This window comes from Eptatretus burgeri, chromosome 3 (genome assembly GCF_056783735.1).
Source record: "Eptatretus burgeri isolate ZD-2024b chromosome 3, Ebu_testis_v1, whole genome shotgun sequence".
NCBI classification, from domain to species: domain Eukaryota; kingdom Metazoa; phylum Chordata; class Myxini; order Myxiniformes; family Myxinidae; genus Eptatretus; species Eptatretus burgeri.
Window position 1 is genome coordinate 122,372,460 of NC_140963.1, and position 18,050 is coordinate 122,390,509.

The 18,050-nt window shown below is 42.6% G+C and overlaps 1 protein-coding gene across 7 annotated transcripts in view; it reads left to right on the top strand.

The window, feature by feature from the left end:
- Nucleotides 1-18,050, top strand: part of LOC147030884 (uncharacterized) — a 227,547-nt gene that overhangs the window by 55,072 nt on the left and 154,425 nt on the right. For all 7 annotated transcript variants that reach the window (XM_085875426.1, XM_085875424.1, XM_085875423.1 and 4 more), the window contains one exon: nucleotides 15,641-15,770. In XM_085875426.1, the coding sequence (XP_085731552.1) occupies nucleotides 15,641-15,770 (130 nt within the window). The remainder of the gene's footprint in view (nucleotides 1-15,640; nucleotides 15,771-18,050) is intronic.

The following is an 18,050-nucleotide window of genomic DNA, read 5'->3' on the forward strand; positions in this document are numbered from 1 at the left end:
CCCAGACCCAGATTGCACTCCACCACACCTTCCATTCCCACACCTAAGAAACCAGTATTTTTCCCTCCTACCTTTCCCTAAGTGTACTGGGTTGCGTTGGTCGGCCGACTGCGTCAGGTATTGCGAGGCCGTTTGTCCTCATCTGCTCTTTTTGTTTCTGGCTATCTAATCTTCCGTGTGTGTGTGTGTGTGTGTGTGTGTGTGTGTGTGTGTGTGTGTGTGTGTGTGTGTGTGTGTGTGTGTGTGTGTGTGTGTGTGTGTGTGTGTGTGTGTGTGTGTGTAATGGTGCCTGTCATAGCATAAGTTAAGATTGTAGAAGTTCTCATGGGATAAGACTGCTCTGTGTCTGCTTTTGTCAATTGCTTGCCCTTTGTTGCACCCCACAAATTCCTTGCTATCCCCGCTGTACATACAAATAAACCCAATTTACCGTGCCACATTCCTTTTCTCGCTTGATTGTAAATCAATGCTTGTATAGAAATGTTCCCAGCTTATTTTCATCTTCACCATCATTGGTCCAGCTTGGTTCTTATTCTAGCTTCACTGGGACAATATTCCCCAACAATCTCTTTCTCGAGCCGGTACGTTCTTGGCAGTTACGCTCGGCTGCATCTGATCCAGTTTGAACAAGGCGTATTGAGGGCGTGTCCCACAGTAATTAGATCACATGACCTTTATGTAAACGGCATTCATTATACAGAGGACCCTAAGTCACGTGGTCGAGTTATTGGCATTCACGGTCGATTCGCAACCCGCCACGTCACAAAGTTATTCGTGTGTGATAGTTTGCAATTCCGGAGAGTCTGATGGGAACCTAAGGTAGCTTCCCCCCTCGTGGTCTTCTCATCCCCGATCCCCGGGTCCACAACAATATATATATATATATATATATATATATATATATATATATATATATATATATATATATATATATATATATATATATATATATACATTTGTTACGGCCAGGGTTTTCGAGGTTTAGTATGAACGTAAGCACTAAAGTTCCTCCCGACCACCCTTTCTTGAGGCCACCAGCTATGATATGGTTTTGATGTCTCAATTACTCGGCAAGGTTGATGGACCAAGGTGAACCCAGGGAGAAAGGGTGGAGGAAAATTGAGGGTGTCTGTGGTGCGTAGTCGGGGGAGGTGCGGCAATATGCAGGTGAAGTGCGGAGAGCAATGGGTAAAGATGTGGATCTCGAGGTGGTTGGAAATAATCGTGATTATAATTGTCTGTCGGGGATCGGGGATCTGTTGTGGATTGGGGATATCATAACTGTCGGGGATCGTGATTGAATAGCAGCCTTTGTCGAACTCTTTATATTTTACTGCATCGATCTGTCCAACTACCACAATGGGCCTTAGCTCGGTCCAGTAAAGTTTTTGCACAGCTCATCTTGTGACACAATGGGTGGCTACAGTTGTCATCCACTATCTTGTCTATGTGTTTGGGCTTGCGGAATACTGTTGAGCCTATTTTGGCTGTCTGGTTTCCTGTAGAGTAAAACATCTAGGAATACCAGTGAGCTTTCTTTTTCAACTTCACAAGTGAATTGGAGCTCAGGTAACCTTGAGTTTCGGTGGGTGTGGAAGCTTTTGAGTTGATTGACCTTTATGGTCACAAATGTATCATCTACAGTTCCGTAGCCATAAACTTGGGCTTATATAGTCATAGCATAGACACCATATCACTCAGACGACATAATATGGCCGCCATCTTGGTTTGCTGGTGGTCCAAACAAATCAGGCCTGTCGTCCTCTGATAATTACACACTACCCAGGTTTGTTGCATCAGATGTCCATTTGCTTTTGTTGGGCTGAGTGTTCCTCATGATGAGAGATGCTGAAAAAATCGAATCATATGTCAAATAAAATTTATTTAGTAAGGTTTAATCAACCCCATCAGCATGCACGGTAGGCACCTCCCGAAAGCCGTTCCTGTGGTAATTTTGTTAAACACCATCCGATTTTCATCGGCTTTGTTACTCATGATGTGGTTTACATGTGTTTTTGTTACGTATTCAGCAACTGAGTAAAATGTGCTTCATTCGTCATTAATACTGCCCCACCACTTGGTGAAAGTCATCTGCTCAATTTACGTGCTCTTTTTGAATGTTTTCCCAACAACTTGTGTACAATTTATTTGTTCTACTTAAAATATACAGTATGAACAGGAAACTAAGAGTGTGAACGAGAGGTCACCACATCTGCCCGTAATTTGCAGACTCATCAGGGCCGTTCAAAAATTGTGTAATGTTCAGGGAGGGATGTGGTGGGGGGTGAATGTCCAAACGTTACGGAATGTTACAGGGTTGTTTGGAGGTGAGGTGTTTCCAGTTATGTTATGTAACACTATTAACCAATGACTATTTTGTTTACCTCTGCAGTTAGTTTTTGCATTCACATCTTACGTAATGAAAACGACGTAAAATGAATTGACAAAAGATAAATTAACAAAAAAAAAAAACGACAAAATATAACAATCTACCATCTGTGCAAGTTGTTTTGGAAGAGTGAAGTATTTTGAGATGACTGGGATGAAACCATCATTACCCTAATATCCAAAGGATCAGTTAAACTGCGAGAACTACAGAGGCATTAGCTTGCTGAGTCATGCAGGGAAAATCTTAATGACTATTAGTCAAAGAAGAACTAGAACGGGCACTCATAGAGCGCATACCTTCGCCGCCACTACTTTTTTTGTTCTTGGTATGAGTGTGGGGAACTGGTTTCATATGAATGGTCTTTTGACACAAACCACATATCTATAATGTCATGACCCCCCCCCCCGACTTTCGGGGGCTACGGACTAAAGAACAATCAACTCACGTCGTTTTGGCGAGTCTTCACTCGCAAGCTCGGTGAATACAATGTTTCAACAAGAGAAGGTAATCTCGTTTTCAAGGTCGTGGACCCCCCTGACCTTTGAACCCTAACCGGTAACAAGAGTATGGGCGTCATTGTGTCATATTGCATATCACAAGATGAGGCGTTGAATTCTGAACATTTTGGCGTTAGTTGCATGCAAATTGAATAAAAATTGACCATGTTATCATAAAAAAACGATTTTGACCTTTTCTTGACCTTGACCTTGACCTTTGACCCGAACGATCCCAAAATCTAATCGAATGTTTCCTGGCTAATAACCAATCATCCCACCAAATTTCATGCAATTCGGTTTAATACTTTTTGAGTTATACGAATCACAAGATTACAAATAAATAAATAAAAAATAAATAAATACACGCCGACCAAAACATAACCTTTCACAGAATGCGAAGGTAATGATGAAGAAATACTTGACAAAGTGCAAGCTGGATTTTGCCCAGGAGGATCAACACTTGATCATTTATTCACACTTAGACAAATAAGAGAAAAATACCTGGAAATGAACAAGGATGTATATTACTACTATAGACTTTGGAAAAGTGTTGACTCTGCCTAGCAAGATGACTTATGGAGCGCATTTAAATTCATCGGCTTCCGTATTAAAATCACCAAGCTCCTTCAGGCACGCTAAGTCAAAGAGCGCAGTTACAGTGAATGGAGATCTGACTCAATGGTTCAACTTGACAGTAGTTGGGGTCCATCAGGGATGTGTGATCCCTGCGGCTCTTCAACTTGTTGCTTGAACTTGTAATGCTGTATGCAATACATGATGTGCTGCATGGAGTTAACATCCAAGGAAGAGTTACAGTGCCTATAGAAAGTCTAGACCCCCTTTCAAAATTTTCACCTTTTGTTGCCTCATCGCCTGGAATTAAATTGCATTAAATCAGCGTTTTTCCACCTTTATTTAAAGATCACAACCCAAAACTTCCAAGTGAAAAACAAATTCTACAAATTTCAGAAAATTAATTAAAAATACAAAACTAGAATATCTTAGTTGGATAAGTGTCCACCCTCCTGAGTTAATACTTGGTGGAAGCACCTTTGACAGCAATTACAGCTGTGAGTCTGTTGGGATCGGTCTCTACAAACTTTGCACACCTTGATTGGGCAATAATTGCCCATTTTTCTGGACAAAATTGTTCAAGCTCAGTGAAGTTGTGTGGGGAGCCTTGATGGACAGAAATATTCAAGTCATGCCACAGGTTTTCAATTGGATTTAGGTCGTGGCTCTGACTGGGCCACTCAAGGACATTTATATTTTTGTTCTTTAGCCACTCCAGTGCAGCTTTGGCTTGTGCTTCGGGTCGTTGTCATGCTGAAAGATGAACTTCCATCCCAATTTCAGCTTTCTTGCAGAGGGCAGCAGGTTTTCCTCTAAGATTTTCTGTTTTTGCTCCATCCATTTCCCTTCCATCCCGACAAGTGCCCCAGTCCCTGCTGATGAGAAACATCCCCGAAGCATGATGCTGCCACCACCACCAGTAGGGATGTTGTTCTTTGGACAATGTGCTGTGTTGGATTTGTGCCAAATGTAATGTTTTGTATTTGGGCCAAAAAGTTCCATCTTGGTTTTGTCAGACAACACAACGTTTTGCCACATGGCTTCAGAATTTCCAGTGTTTTTTGCATGCCTCAAGCGGGACTCAAGGTGGGCTTTTTAAGTAATGGCTTCCTTCTTGTCACCCTACTCTACAGGCTAGATTTGTGGAGTGCTTGGGATATTGTTGTCACATGCAAAAAGTGACCAGTCTTTGCCACAAAGGCAAGTAGCTCTTTCAAAGTTGCCATTGGCCTCTTGGGAGCCTCTCTGATCAGACTCCTCCTTGCTTGGTCATACAGTTTGGGGGGGGGGGGAGGGTGCTGATCTAGGCAGGGTCTTGATGGTACCATATGCCTTTCACTTCTTAATGATTGTCTTGACTTTGCTACAAGGGATATTCAAGACCTTTGAAATATTTTTATACCCATCCCCTGATCTGTGCCTTTCCACAACTTTATGCCGGAGGTCTTTTGAAAGCTCCAATAGTACTTTTGGTTGAGTCTTTGCTTTGAAATGCACTATCCAGCAGAGAAAACCTACAGGAACAGCTGATTTTATTCTCAAATAATCAGAATCACTTCAATTTAACACAGGTGGAGGCCAATTAGCTTGTGTAATTTTGAAGGTGATTGGTTACACCTGAGGTCATTTTCAATTGCTATGATAAGGGGAGTGGACACTTATCCAACCAAGATATTCTAGTGATGTATTTTAATTAAAATTTTTGTGAAATTTGTGGAATTTGTTTTTCACATCGAAGCTGTGTGTTACAATTTGTAAATAAAGGTGGAAAAAGTCTGATCTAATGCAATCTAATTCCAAGCTCTAAAGCCGCTGTCACACCTCGACGATTTAGCCAGCGTATGCCGACGTATGAAAAATTTGTCTAAAACGCTGGCACCTGTCGAATACGTTATGGGTAAGTTTTGTATACGTTAAGAGCACGCTGAAGCATGCTGGCATACGTCCTGGTACGCAGAGCTCGTCGACAAATTTTAACATGCTCAAAATTTTTCGACGTATGCCAGCGTATGACTCGCACGTTCCGCATACGCTGGCCATAAGTTGTAGGCACGTTACGCGATCGTTGACACGTTGACACACGTTACTTGTAAGTTACTCTAAGTCGAAACACGTCGAGGTAATGTTGAGCATGCTTAAAATTTGTCGACGTGCTTGACGTACTACGGCGTATGCCAGCGTGCTTCAGCGTGCTCTTAACATATACAAAACTTACCCATAACGTATTCCACGTGTGCCAGCGTATTTGGCAAATTTTTCATACGTCGGCATACGCTGGCTAAAACGTCAAGGTGTGACAGGGCCTTGACACTTCGATGTCTAGTGCGGTTATGATTTGAATCGTCGAGCGGCAGCCTTTTAATAGGCTACGCCACGTGATCGTCAGCGACACACTGCCGCGCGCTATACATACGTTAGACTATCGTTGGTCATAGGTTGTGAACGCCAACAACACGCTAAGCATTCATTGGTATAAGTTTTATATATATATGTTATCGAAACGTTCTGTGTACGTTACTAACACATTATGCATATGTCCAACTCGTTATGAATACGCCAAAAACTGAAAAAAACCATCAATAGTGATACCAGCTTTGTTTGCACAAGGTCGGTCACAGACACCACAACGGAAACCGGTTTCTGCCGCCTTGGCTGGATCCTTCCGCCACAATTGCTTTTGCACAATCTCATGCTCCCAAACTTTCTCAAACCTTTGCACCCTGGTGTGTACTCTTGCCCTCCACTGTGAACGATTCTTGGCAAGTTCTTCCCATGATGACTCGGGGATATCACACTTCCTCATTGTATCAGTCAACATGTCCTTGAAACGTTTCCTTGGTTTACCCAACTTTCTGGACCCATTTCTTAGCTCACCATAAAAGATTGACTTGGGTAAACGTGAGTCATTCATTCTGACTAAATGACCAGACCATTGCAGATGACGCTTTCGGATGATGCTTTCAATGCTAGAGCACTTTTGTTTTTGCCAAAATTTCGATATTCGGAACTTTTTCTTCCCAATTTGTTTTCAGGATGTTTCTCAGGCATCTTTGCTGAAAAGCTTCAAGCTGTCAGATGTGGCTACTGTATACCGGCCACGTCTCCGCTCCATACAGCAGTGTGATAATAACTACTGCCTGATAGACTGCTATTTTGGTAGCAAGTTTAATGTCGTGGCTGTTCCAAACCCGTTCTCTGAGCCTGCCAAAAGAGGAGCTGGCTTTGAAGATTCTGCGGACAATTTCATGATCAAGCTGTCCATCATCAGACAAGATACTTCTGAGATAAGGGAAAGTTTTGGTGGTCTTCAACTCTTCTCCATTGACAAGGATCATGGGCGAGTGATGTGCAACACCTGGGCGTGGTTGATACATGACTTCCGTTTTCTTTGTGCTGATCGTTAGACTGAAATTAGAAGATGCGACTGTGAAAGCATTCATGAGCGATTGTAAGCCCTTCTCGGTATGGGAAAATAATCCGCAATCATCGGCAAGCAGGAGATCTCTGACAAGCAGGTCAATGGTTTTGGTTTTAGCCCGGAGTCGACGCAGATTGAAAATGCCACCATCCGTTCTAAATTTTATGTGAACACCGTTGTCATTTGTTTTCAAGGCTTCCTTGAGCATGGTTGCCAAGAACAGCACAAATAAGATAGGTTCCACAACACATCCTTGCTTCACCCCAATGCTGATGCTGATGTTGAATTAATATTGTTGCGAATTCGTGCCCGCCGGCGTGCGAACGGCCACGTAACTCGAATCGCGGCACGTTGCCCACCGGACGGACAATTCTGTCGTGACCCTCTCGGACTAACGCCGGGAGCGAGTCATGGGTAGGCCTTTTGGCCTCACCACGATCGTGCCAATCGGCCCCCCGCGTGGGATAGGGTTGTTCGCCAAACTCGACCTTCCTAAGTACCCACGCGGAGGGTAGACCGGGCGAAGGCACCTCGCCGCAGGTCGACTCCAGACACGGGCCACTTAAGCGACCCGTTCCGTACTAGCGGGATAACCGAGCAGTGTTATCGTCGGCCTCGACGGTTCCGATTAATTATTGGGCGTATTAAGCCCACTACCAACCCTTTACGTGAAGCAAGATGGAGATTCAATTAAAGAAAAGACGAAGCGAAACGGGCAAACAGTTCAACATAATGCACATTTATTCCACGGCATACGGAGAGCACACATATACAATAACAACAATTATGCACATATATCAAATGCAACAAAAGAAACACAACAATGCAGAGATACTACCGACTACGCGAGCACACGGCAACACTTACATAGTTTTACTTTACAGACGGCGCCAACACATTTACTCAAAAGCAAAAGAAAAGGGCCACCCTCAAAGACAAGGGGGCAGACGGGGCCTGTGGGCAGCGAGACCGGGTGGATCCTACCCGTGTCTTTGTGATGAGCCGCAAATGTGGCGGTGCCCCGACTCTGCGCTCCTTCGCGGGTTTCGTTGGCACTGCTTGGAGTGGGGTGGGAATGGCCCCCCCTTTTTCGCACTATCTCAGCGCGGGGGGGGGGGAGGGGGAATTGTTGATGCTCTGGGGAAAGAGGATAGCTGGCTTGCTTGGGTCCCGCGACGAGCGACTCCACTGCGAGCTCGTCGCCGACCGCCGTCTTCCTTGCCTTGGACCCGAGCTATCCGGTCTCCTCCGCAATTCTCCTCAGCCGACTGCAGCAAACCACCTGTACGCCCTCGCCTCCCGACTCACTCCGCGCTCCAACCCGACTCAACCGCGCTCCAAGCTCCAGGCTTCCCCTCTCTGCAGCTCCCCGACAGACTCCGAACCCCGACAGACTGCGAGCTCCACTCGGCTCTCCGACCTCTCCAGACTGACTCTTCCAAAACTGACTGCCGCTGCCACACTCTGCTCTCCAAAACTGACTCCTCCGAGCCTGACTCTGCCGAAACTGACTTCTTCTCAAACTCACTCGACTGAGCCTGACTCGACCCTGCGCTCGGCACTTTATAGGCCGGCAGGAGAACCCATATGCAAATTTCTGGATCAGAACGAGCTCAGGGGTGGAACCACGCTCGCCCATTGGACGGAGAAAAAGGGGCGTGAGTCTCCCCTGATCCTCGAATTTGCATATATCGATTCTACTCCGACGCGCCTGGAGGCGGGGCCAAACCGCCCCGCGCTTGCTGATTGGACGGATCAGAAGTGGGCGTGTATCATTCCTTATCCGAATTCTCCTCGGAAAGGCCGCACTTTGCACTCGCGGTTCGGCGCGCGTCCCGTATGAGGCCAGGACAGCCTGACGCTCGGCGTTCACAAGTGGTGCGGGAATGGCCGCAGAAGGAGAGGTGAAGGTGGTGGAGGGTTTATTGTGGTGGTTTATGGCCATGGTGCCATTTGGAATGGCGGTGATGCGATGTTTGCGGGAGCGAGTTGTGAAGGTAAAGATCGTGGCTGTTGGCGTTGTTGTTGTTGTGAAGCAGCGTTGCGGTTGGTGGTTGTTGTGTGATGGCGGTTGAGACGTGGTTGGTTCAAAATAAAGATAGAACAGAAAAACGACCATCTCAAATGGTTGCAGCCCGAATGAATCACATTTATTCCCTCTAAACAACGGGTTTGGGGCTAACTACACATGTACTTACAGAGATATCTCACCTACGGGACCTGAATGGTGGTTTGCGGATTTCCTCAACCGCAACTATATCAATTCAAATTAAAATCAATATAAACAGAATAGTTTTAAAACAAGCTCTGGAATTTACTTATTTGGGGGGTATCATATCACAGGATGGAACATGCTGCAAAGACATCAAGCACAGAATTGGGAAAGCACTGGAGCATTTCAGCAGCTTCAAAGTATTTGAATGGCAAAAGCCATCCAACATGACACTAAAGCTGAACAGTATAGAGTCCTGGTTCTCACAATCTTGAAGTATGGGTCAGAAACTTGGACATTAAAGCAAGAAGATGAACATTGGCTGCTTGTTTTTGAAATGCTATGTCTTAGAAAAATAATTGGAGCAATTATGCTGGACAAAATAAAGAATACTATAAGAAGCGAAACCCTTGGAGTAAAACACACAATAGCAGAGAAGATAGCACAAAGAAGGCTTAGATTATTTGGGTACATTCAAAGGATGCCCAGGACAGAATTTCAAAAATCCTCATAGAAGGAAGAGTCAATGGCACCAGACCAAGAGGAAGGCCACCAAAAAAGTGGATGGACTGCATCAAGACAGATTGTAGTGCCAGACAAATAACGTCACTGGCAGAAGCACAAACATTGGCTCAAGATCGAAATCTGTGGCGACAGATCATCATTATGGAACAGCTGGCAGGACAGGGAGCAGCAGTTACTGCACCTTCGTCGATGCCTTAACTAACAAAAATAAATTGGGGAAAATTGTAGCCTGTGATACTATATTGCATTTATACACAACTTGAAACGTAAATTTTCAATGTTGCATCTTCAGAAATCGGAGAGGAAAGCGATTTCACTCTTAAAATTTGAACAGTATATTGATTGTTAACATTTTGAAGTCGATTTAAGAGTGATGAGGAAACAATACAGTCAACCTCAAATGGCGAAATTGTGGGGCTGAAAGTGATGTTGCCAATTTTTCAGAAAAGAGTTGTCAACCATGAATGTGCATGAAAACTGATGTACTTTCTGATCTTGCCAAGAAAAGCATTCTTTTTGTCAAAAAAATAATTTTTTGAGGATGTTTCCATGTATTTTTGGCTAATTTAAGATGCTGTCCTTGAAGCACCACTCCCTCGGTGGGCATATATCCCTTTCCTATACCGCTCCTGCCCCAGAGGGAAGGAAGGTGTGGGGGGGGGGGGTCAGGGAGAATTGATGTTTCTCAGGTTGGGGCCATGGTGCAGTCATTCCTGTTTAACTGCCTATCTGCCTCCCTGACAGTCAAACAAAATGGAGAATCATTCCAAACAGTAAACTTACTGCTTTTAAGGATTTCATAAAGAGCACAAACAGCAGGTGCAAATAAATAATGTCAAGTGTTAGATATGGTGGTGTAATAGACACTGCGCCAACGGTGGTAAAACGACAGTAAATTTCGGAATTTTTTTTATACAGTTCTACATTTACTGTCTTTTTAAAAAAATTAAATTGATTTATAACCTTGAACACTGCAGAACACAAATCGCCTTCTTATCACTTCCAAGAACGTCCAGTTTCACAGTACTTGGACACGTTAAACAAGAGCAAAAATTGCTTTGCAATACGTGTTCCCTACCGATGTAATATTTTCCAAGTCAAAAAAGGGCAGAACTCTGTGAAAAATTGACGAAACCTAGCTTGTTCTGTAACTTATCATAATAAAGCCAGATACCAAGTTTCAGTTGAATATGTTATTCAAGTCCTTGACCCAAACATTAAGCGCTTTTTCCATCCAATAAGAGGATCACGAACGAGAATGGCACTTTTGCCCTTTGCTGGCAAGAACACTTGAACAGATATTTGACTCACGTTTCCACACAGTCAATTCATTGATCCCATAATGGCAGCCCACAGATGCCGCACAATTTCAACTCTTGCCAATATATCTAACAACTCCATTTTTTTGCACAATGTCATAACCTTTCTCTGTATTTTGGCACAATTAATTCTGTCTATCATTTTACATTTTGGCACCATTATTAACTGTTGCGTGTCCACTAGATCTTGTCGCTCTAGTATTACAGGATCTCCGTATGTCATTTCCTGTTTGATGATTCATTATTAAACTTAGCTTTGTTCCTGTATGCTGGTCTGATTACAACAATTAACGAGAAACAATAAATGGCTCGTAATGGGAGTTAATGAAATGAAATGCCACGATAACTAAATTTGAACACAATAGGTTGTTTGTGATTGTTCAAAACCCATGATATTGAATCCGCGATATTTCAGGGTTTACCTTATGTACTAAAACACTGCATGGGGTAACGTGTTCTATGAACTCTCTAATTTTGTATCGGTTCAGTTAAGAGTATCGTAATACTGGATAAATATGTGTTGAGTATGGATTATATAAATGGTCTTTTCCCCATCTACAGTGTTGTTTTTGCGATATAAAAGTGTATTTTCAAACCCAGGCGAGACAGCTCAGATGCATGCGAGTCGAGTATGCATAACTATCGGCTATCCTGCCAGCCACCAGTAGCCAGACAGGTGGTAAGTTTTACAGAAACACAGGAACAAGTGGCTGTAAAATGAATGTGCATATGTCAAGAAACAAACAAACAACCAACCAACCTAACTGCTCCCTCACACCACCAATATCTTGGATTATAATCCAATATCTTGGATTATTTAGGAAGGAGGAACAAATATAAAGGAATAATTATTCCTTTATATTTGTTCCTCCTTCCTAAATAATTTATCTACTTGAGCGTCTTGCAGTAAAACCAAAGGGAACATTTTATCTTAACTTTTAGCATGTTCAATTGTTCACACTCTTAAACAAATTTGTATCTGACAGTGCGATGTAGAGGTAGCCAGTACCTTTAAGCGGTCGTGTCTCGGTTTGTTTCTCAGCCTGCAAGACATTCCATAACAAAATGCTTTGTCTCTCAGATGGACGTTATTCTGGATGTCCGTCTACTAATATACAGCTGGTTTTTGTTCCCATGGTATTTTTCATTTAGAATTGGAAAGTGATCGCCGGCACCCTGAAAAAAAAAACTATAAATCCTTGTCCATATCTGATACATTGGAATATCAGGCCTGGCCAGTCAGTTTGAGAAAGACTTTCGCTAACAAGCTCAAATGAGCTAAGATCCTCGTCCTCTTAATGATGACGTCATAAAAATGAATATGACGTCATTGTGATGTATCAGGTTTGCGATAAATTATCTGTGATAATGCCCGGCTTGATTCCCACAAACAAAATTCAAGCAGCTTGCCTAGTTTCGGAGATAATGGCATAGGCGATTTCCATTAGCGGCGATATTATGACGTCAACTGTTTTTTCAAGGAAGTATTTCCAAAATTGGAGATGGTTTCTGCCTGCGCGTGGGCTTTCTGCATATACATGGAAAGTTTCACGAAGATTCGATGAAAACTCTGGGTTGTGAAACAAAAAAAATGTCAAAAAATAGGAATGACGTCATAAAAATTGATATGACGTCATAGTGATGTATCATATGTGCGGTAATTCATCTCTGCTAATGCCCTGTTCGATTCCCGCAAATAGAATTCAAAAGCTTGCCTAGTTTCGGCGATAATTTTTAGGCGATTTCCATTAGCCGAGATATTTTGACGTCATAACTTTTTTCACAGAGGAATTTTCAAAATCGGAGATGGTTACTCTCTGCGCAGGGTGTTTCTACATATATACACCAAGTTTCAGGAAGTTTCTCTGAAAACTGAAGGCTGTGAAACAAAAAAGTCCACAAGAAGAATATGAAGAACAACAACGTGAGTAAGACTTAGAGATCCTCCACGAGGATCTAAAAACCTTCCCAGATTAGCTCACAAGAGGGGTAGAGGGGGGAGTGTGGTTATTAGAGCCAGGAAAATTGTGTTTGTAATTTTGATAATGGTGCAGGCAGTTATCAAACTTCTCGGTCCCGGAGTTATCCTGCAGCGTCATATTTTGCTAATCCTCTGCGCATGTTATATGAATGGTAAAAGGTGTTTTTCAGTTAAATTTTTTTCTTTTGCTGCTCTAGCCAAGCCTGTTCATACCACTTGGATGAGATGGAGTCAGAAAATAACTCGGCAAGCCAAAAGAGTATGAGAAAGACATGGCTGAGAATTATTTAACATAATAGCAAGGCTTTCTTTAAGTAAATCAGGGGAAAAGAACAGGTTAGAATCAGTGTGGGCCCATGGAGGAATAGCACCGGGAGAGTGGTTCGTGATGAAAGTGAGATGGCAGGCTTATTAAACAGGTATTTTCTTCAACTTTTACACAAGAACAGTCAGGAGAATTGCCAATAGCTGAGAGTGTCTATCAAGGAGGTGAGGAAGGGCTTTTACAGAAGATCCAGGTTGGAGTGGAGGAAGTAAAGGAACAGCGAGGAAATTTAAGAGTAGATAAGGCTCCGGGTCCAGATAATATGCATCTGAGAGTGTTAATGGAGGTGGCTGAGCAGGTAAGCGAGATGTTAACGGATATTTTCAATAGTTTACTGGAGTCAGGACAGGTACCGGAGGATTGGAGAGCAGCAAATGTAACACCATTATTTAAAAAAGGATCCAGAGAAGAATTGGGAAACGATAGACCTGTTAGTTTGACTTCAGTTGTGGGGAAGGTGTTGGAGACATTAATTAAGGACCGGATGAGGAACCATTTAAACAAATACAAACTAATTAAAGGTAGTCAGCATGGGTTTACCAAAGGTAGATCATGTTTAACAAATCTTTTTGAGTTCTCTGAAGCAGTGTCTGATTGGGTGGATGAGGGAAAAGCAGTGAAAATAGTATATCTAGACTTTAAGAAGGCATTTGATAAAGTACCACATGGGAGGTTGTTAACCAAAGTGAGGGCTTGTGTCGTGGCTGGTCAGATAGCGAATTGGATTGCAAACTGGCTTCATAATAGGAAGGAAAGATTGGCTGTGAGTGGGAGGATGTCTTGCTGGGAGGATGTAAGTTGTGGGGTACCTCAGGGATCAGTACTCGGACCATTACGATTCATTATTTTCATCAACGATTTGGATAATGGGGTGAAGAGTCAGCTTTCCAAATTTGCAGATGACACAAAGCTTGGAGGTAAGGTGGATAGCAGAGGGGGTGGTGATCAGATTCAGGAATGTATTGATGCTTGTATAGATTGAGCAAAAGAATGGCAGATTTAATTTAACCTAAGCAAGTGTCAGGTGTTGGGGATGGGAAGGAACAATGAAAATAGAGATTACAGGATACAAGGGGTAATTTTGGAGCGTATCACACAGGAGAAGGTTCTGGGGATGGTAATAGATACAGGAGGTAAGCAGGCAGCACATACAATGCTTGGCAGATATAGGTTCAGCAATTGGGGGTTTTAGGCTTTATTTGGAGGGGGTCATTTATAAATCAAAAGAGGTGGTGTTAACATTGTCTAGGAATTTAGTGAGGGCCACATCTAGAATATTGTGTGCAGTTTTGGTCACCCCTACTCAGGAAGGATATAGATGCCATGGAGGGGGTTAATCGCAGGACTACTAGATTGATTCCGGGCCTAGCTATACTCAGCTATGAGGAGCAGCTGAAGGAGAAGGGGCTTTATTCACGAGAAAGGAGGCGGTTACGAGGAGACATGATAGAAATGTTTAAAATAATGAAAGTTACAGGTAAAATAAGTGCAGATTAATTATTCAACAGAGGAGACATCGATAGGACCAGGGGCCATAGCTTGAGAGTAAAGAAGAGGAGAGTTAAGACGGTAGGAAGGGGTCTTTTACTTCGAGTAGTTAATGCATGGAATGGTCTCCCTGGAAAGGTAGTGGTAGCAGAAACAGTCGATAAGTTTAAATTATAATTAGATAGGTACCTGAAAGTTATGGAGATCGAGGGGTATAGGGATGTTGACAGGATTTTTTGGTAGTTTGAGCATTGATGGGTGATTGTGTACATGTGTACGGAGTGCTGTTGGTGGGGGTCTCGTCAAGGGGTGTTGTGTGGTTGATGTGTGTTTTTAACCAAGCCTATGCCCCCTCCCTTGAGGGGGAAGAAAATAAAAACAAAAAAACTACAAAAACTTAAAATAAATAGATTTGAAAAAAATGTATATTTGCATTTTCTTCCTTGGATCTTGTGTAGATAAATTAGTATGGTGTTCACGCAGGCGTGATGGGCTGAACGGCCTCCACCTGTGTCTGATTTCCTTGTATTTCCTTGTACGGATGTGCAAGTTTCTGCCAACACTTAAGTTTCCATCAGAATTTCAAAAATTAAATGGTACGATATGTTTAATTGTTTCAAATGATCTAAATCAATGGATAATTTTGGAAATCCTTATGTAATTGTGTTACTGATTTCTTCTTCTTCTTCTTCTCCTCCTTCTCCTTCTCCTCCTTCTCCTTCTCCTCCTTCTCCTTCTCCTTCTCCTTCTCCTTCTCCTTCTCCTTCTCCTTCTCCTTCTCCTTCTCCTTCTCCTTCTCCTTCTCCTTCTTCTTCTCCTCCTCCTCCTCCTCCTCCTCCTCCTCCTCCTCCTCCTCCTCCTCCTCCTCCTCCTCCTCCTCCTCCTCCTCTCATTATTCCTCTCCACCACATAGTCATCATCCATTTACACCATCCCAAAGAATATGCCAGTCACTTTCCAATGTGAAGAAAATCAGAGCTCGAACATGCCTTTACAAAGAACATGCCGAGATGGACATTTTGACCTGCCAAAGTGCACACCAGGTACAGTATAATGGTTAAGTTGATATGGACGGAGGTGACTTTTCCATAATTTCTATCTTCTTCTTCTTTCTTATGATCATGGCTCATTTCAGCCATTGGTCTCCATAATCATGATATGGCCTTGGCCCATTTCAATTATAATTGCCGTTACTATTAATTTAAGCCTCCCCCCTATGGGATAGGGAAAGGCTTATTGCTGTTGTAGGGTTTGTGTCTACACTTAGCGCCCCCAATTTTTAATGGTACCACTGAGTTTCTTGAACCCCTTGGAGTATTAAACCACCATTTAGAATTTTTTTTTTCCTTCCTGCACTCCCAATTTCTGAACTGTATAAATTTCCGAGCTGTATTTCAGAGGTGTCTGGGACTTTCATAATGAAATTTTGCATCATTAATGTGACGAGAAAGTATGTGGAGTTGAAAGTTTTTTTTTTTTTTTTTTTTTTCCCTTGACCTAGTTTTTTATGGTCATGAGCCAATTAGAAACTAACATTTTTCACCATAACTCAACTGAGGTTCCTCTGATCGGAAAGACATTGCCATCTGTTGCCGAGACCAAGCCACATTTATTCTTTATTTACATCACTAGCAGAGTACCCGCCTGATGGACGATCTTGTTCCAAGCATGGAACATGTTCTTTTGATGCATACCTTCATTTGGGTGGTGTATAGGCAACTGACCACTGTGTAGGCAAAAGAAACATGAAGTTATGTGCATGAAGCAAAAACGTACCCTACTGATTAAATTCAAAACACCTCACTGCACTGGAAAGTGTGGGGATAGAAATACTGTAATGTAAATGGTGGAGACGTGCAATTACCCCCCCCCCCCCACACACACACACACACACACACACACACACACACACACACACACACACACACACACACAATAAACGAGGTGGTGCTAAATGATACGCATTTACATCAAAAATTTGCGTCCACCCCCTCACTCTCCCCAAGAACACCGTCAAAGATAAAAACACCTTAATACATTAATTGGGGTCATGCGGATCCTCTGGAGCAAGCCGGGATCTAATTGGCCGAGAACTGCAGGAGGAGTAGCACGACAAACAAACAAACCCACAAACAAACCCAGAAACACACAAACCCTGGTCTGTGAATTACAGTAAGGATACCTGTCCGGGTTAACGGTCATGGTCTTGCACTACTAGGATTATTAAACCACCATTTCGGTTTTTCTCCCTTTTTTCTGACAATGTCTGAGGTAGCAGAGCCGACATAAAAAATTGACATTGACCGAATTTTAAGGTCATGACCCAATATACAAAATTTTGACATTTTTCACCAAAACTCGACCAAGACTTGTCCAATCAGAATTAAATTTCTCTCTCTAGATAGCCTAGAGCAAGGTGCATTTAAGCTTTACTTACATCATAGCCCTCCAAGTTAAAGGTCAAGGTCTTACACCCCTTAGAGTACGAAACCACTATTTAGGTTTTTCTCCATTTTTCCTTCCAAAGTCTGAGCTGGATCTCAGATTCAGCGAGATACCTGCACTGAAGTTGTGTGCCTTGTATTTGATTAGTTTCCTTGACTTACTTTTTACCTTCGCAAACTTCGTTTGTTTTTCTTCGCAAACTTCACAAACTTCGTTTCAGTACATATTTCTTGTACTGAAAAATTTGCATTAAATTTTCAGAGATTATGTGCAGTTACTCAAGGACGCCAGGCGAAGCTTTTGGGAGCAATCGGATTAAAGGTCAAGCTCACGGTCACAAAAAGGTCAGAATCGTTTTTTCGTCATAACGCGGTCAATTTTTATCCGAACGAGATAAAACCAACATCAAAATGTTCATTACTCAATTCTACATTCTAGGCTATGCCACATGAAAGTGTGGCGTAATTACCCTAGGTAGCGGTTGGGGGTCAAAGGTCAAGGGGGTCACCAAAAATGGTATTAACAATATTTTGGATCACTTTATACAAAAACTTTACAGCGGATTAGCTTGAAATTGTGTGGGAAGGTTTGTTGTCATGAAAAGACAAATCGAGTAGATTTTTGGAGTGATCGGATCAAAGGTCAAGGTCACAAAAAGGTCAAACATTTTTATTTTCGCGATAACACTCAATTTTATTCCAATTTACATCAAATTAATGCCAAAATGATCAGTATTCAATGCCCTATCCTCAAATATAACACATTATATGGTGTTGTTGTAACCCGAGTTAGCGGTTGGATGTCAAAGGTCAAGGGGGTCACCACAAAGCATTTTTCATTGGGCAGCGTTGTGGACATCATTATGCAAAAACCACTTA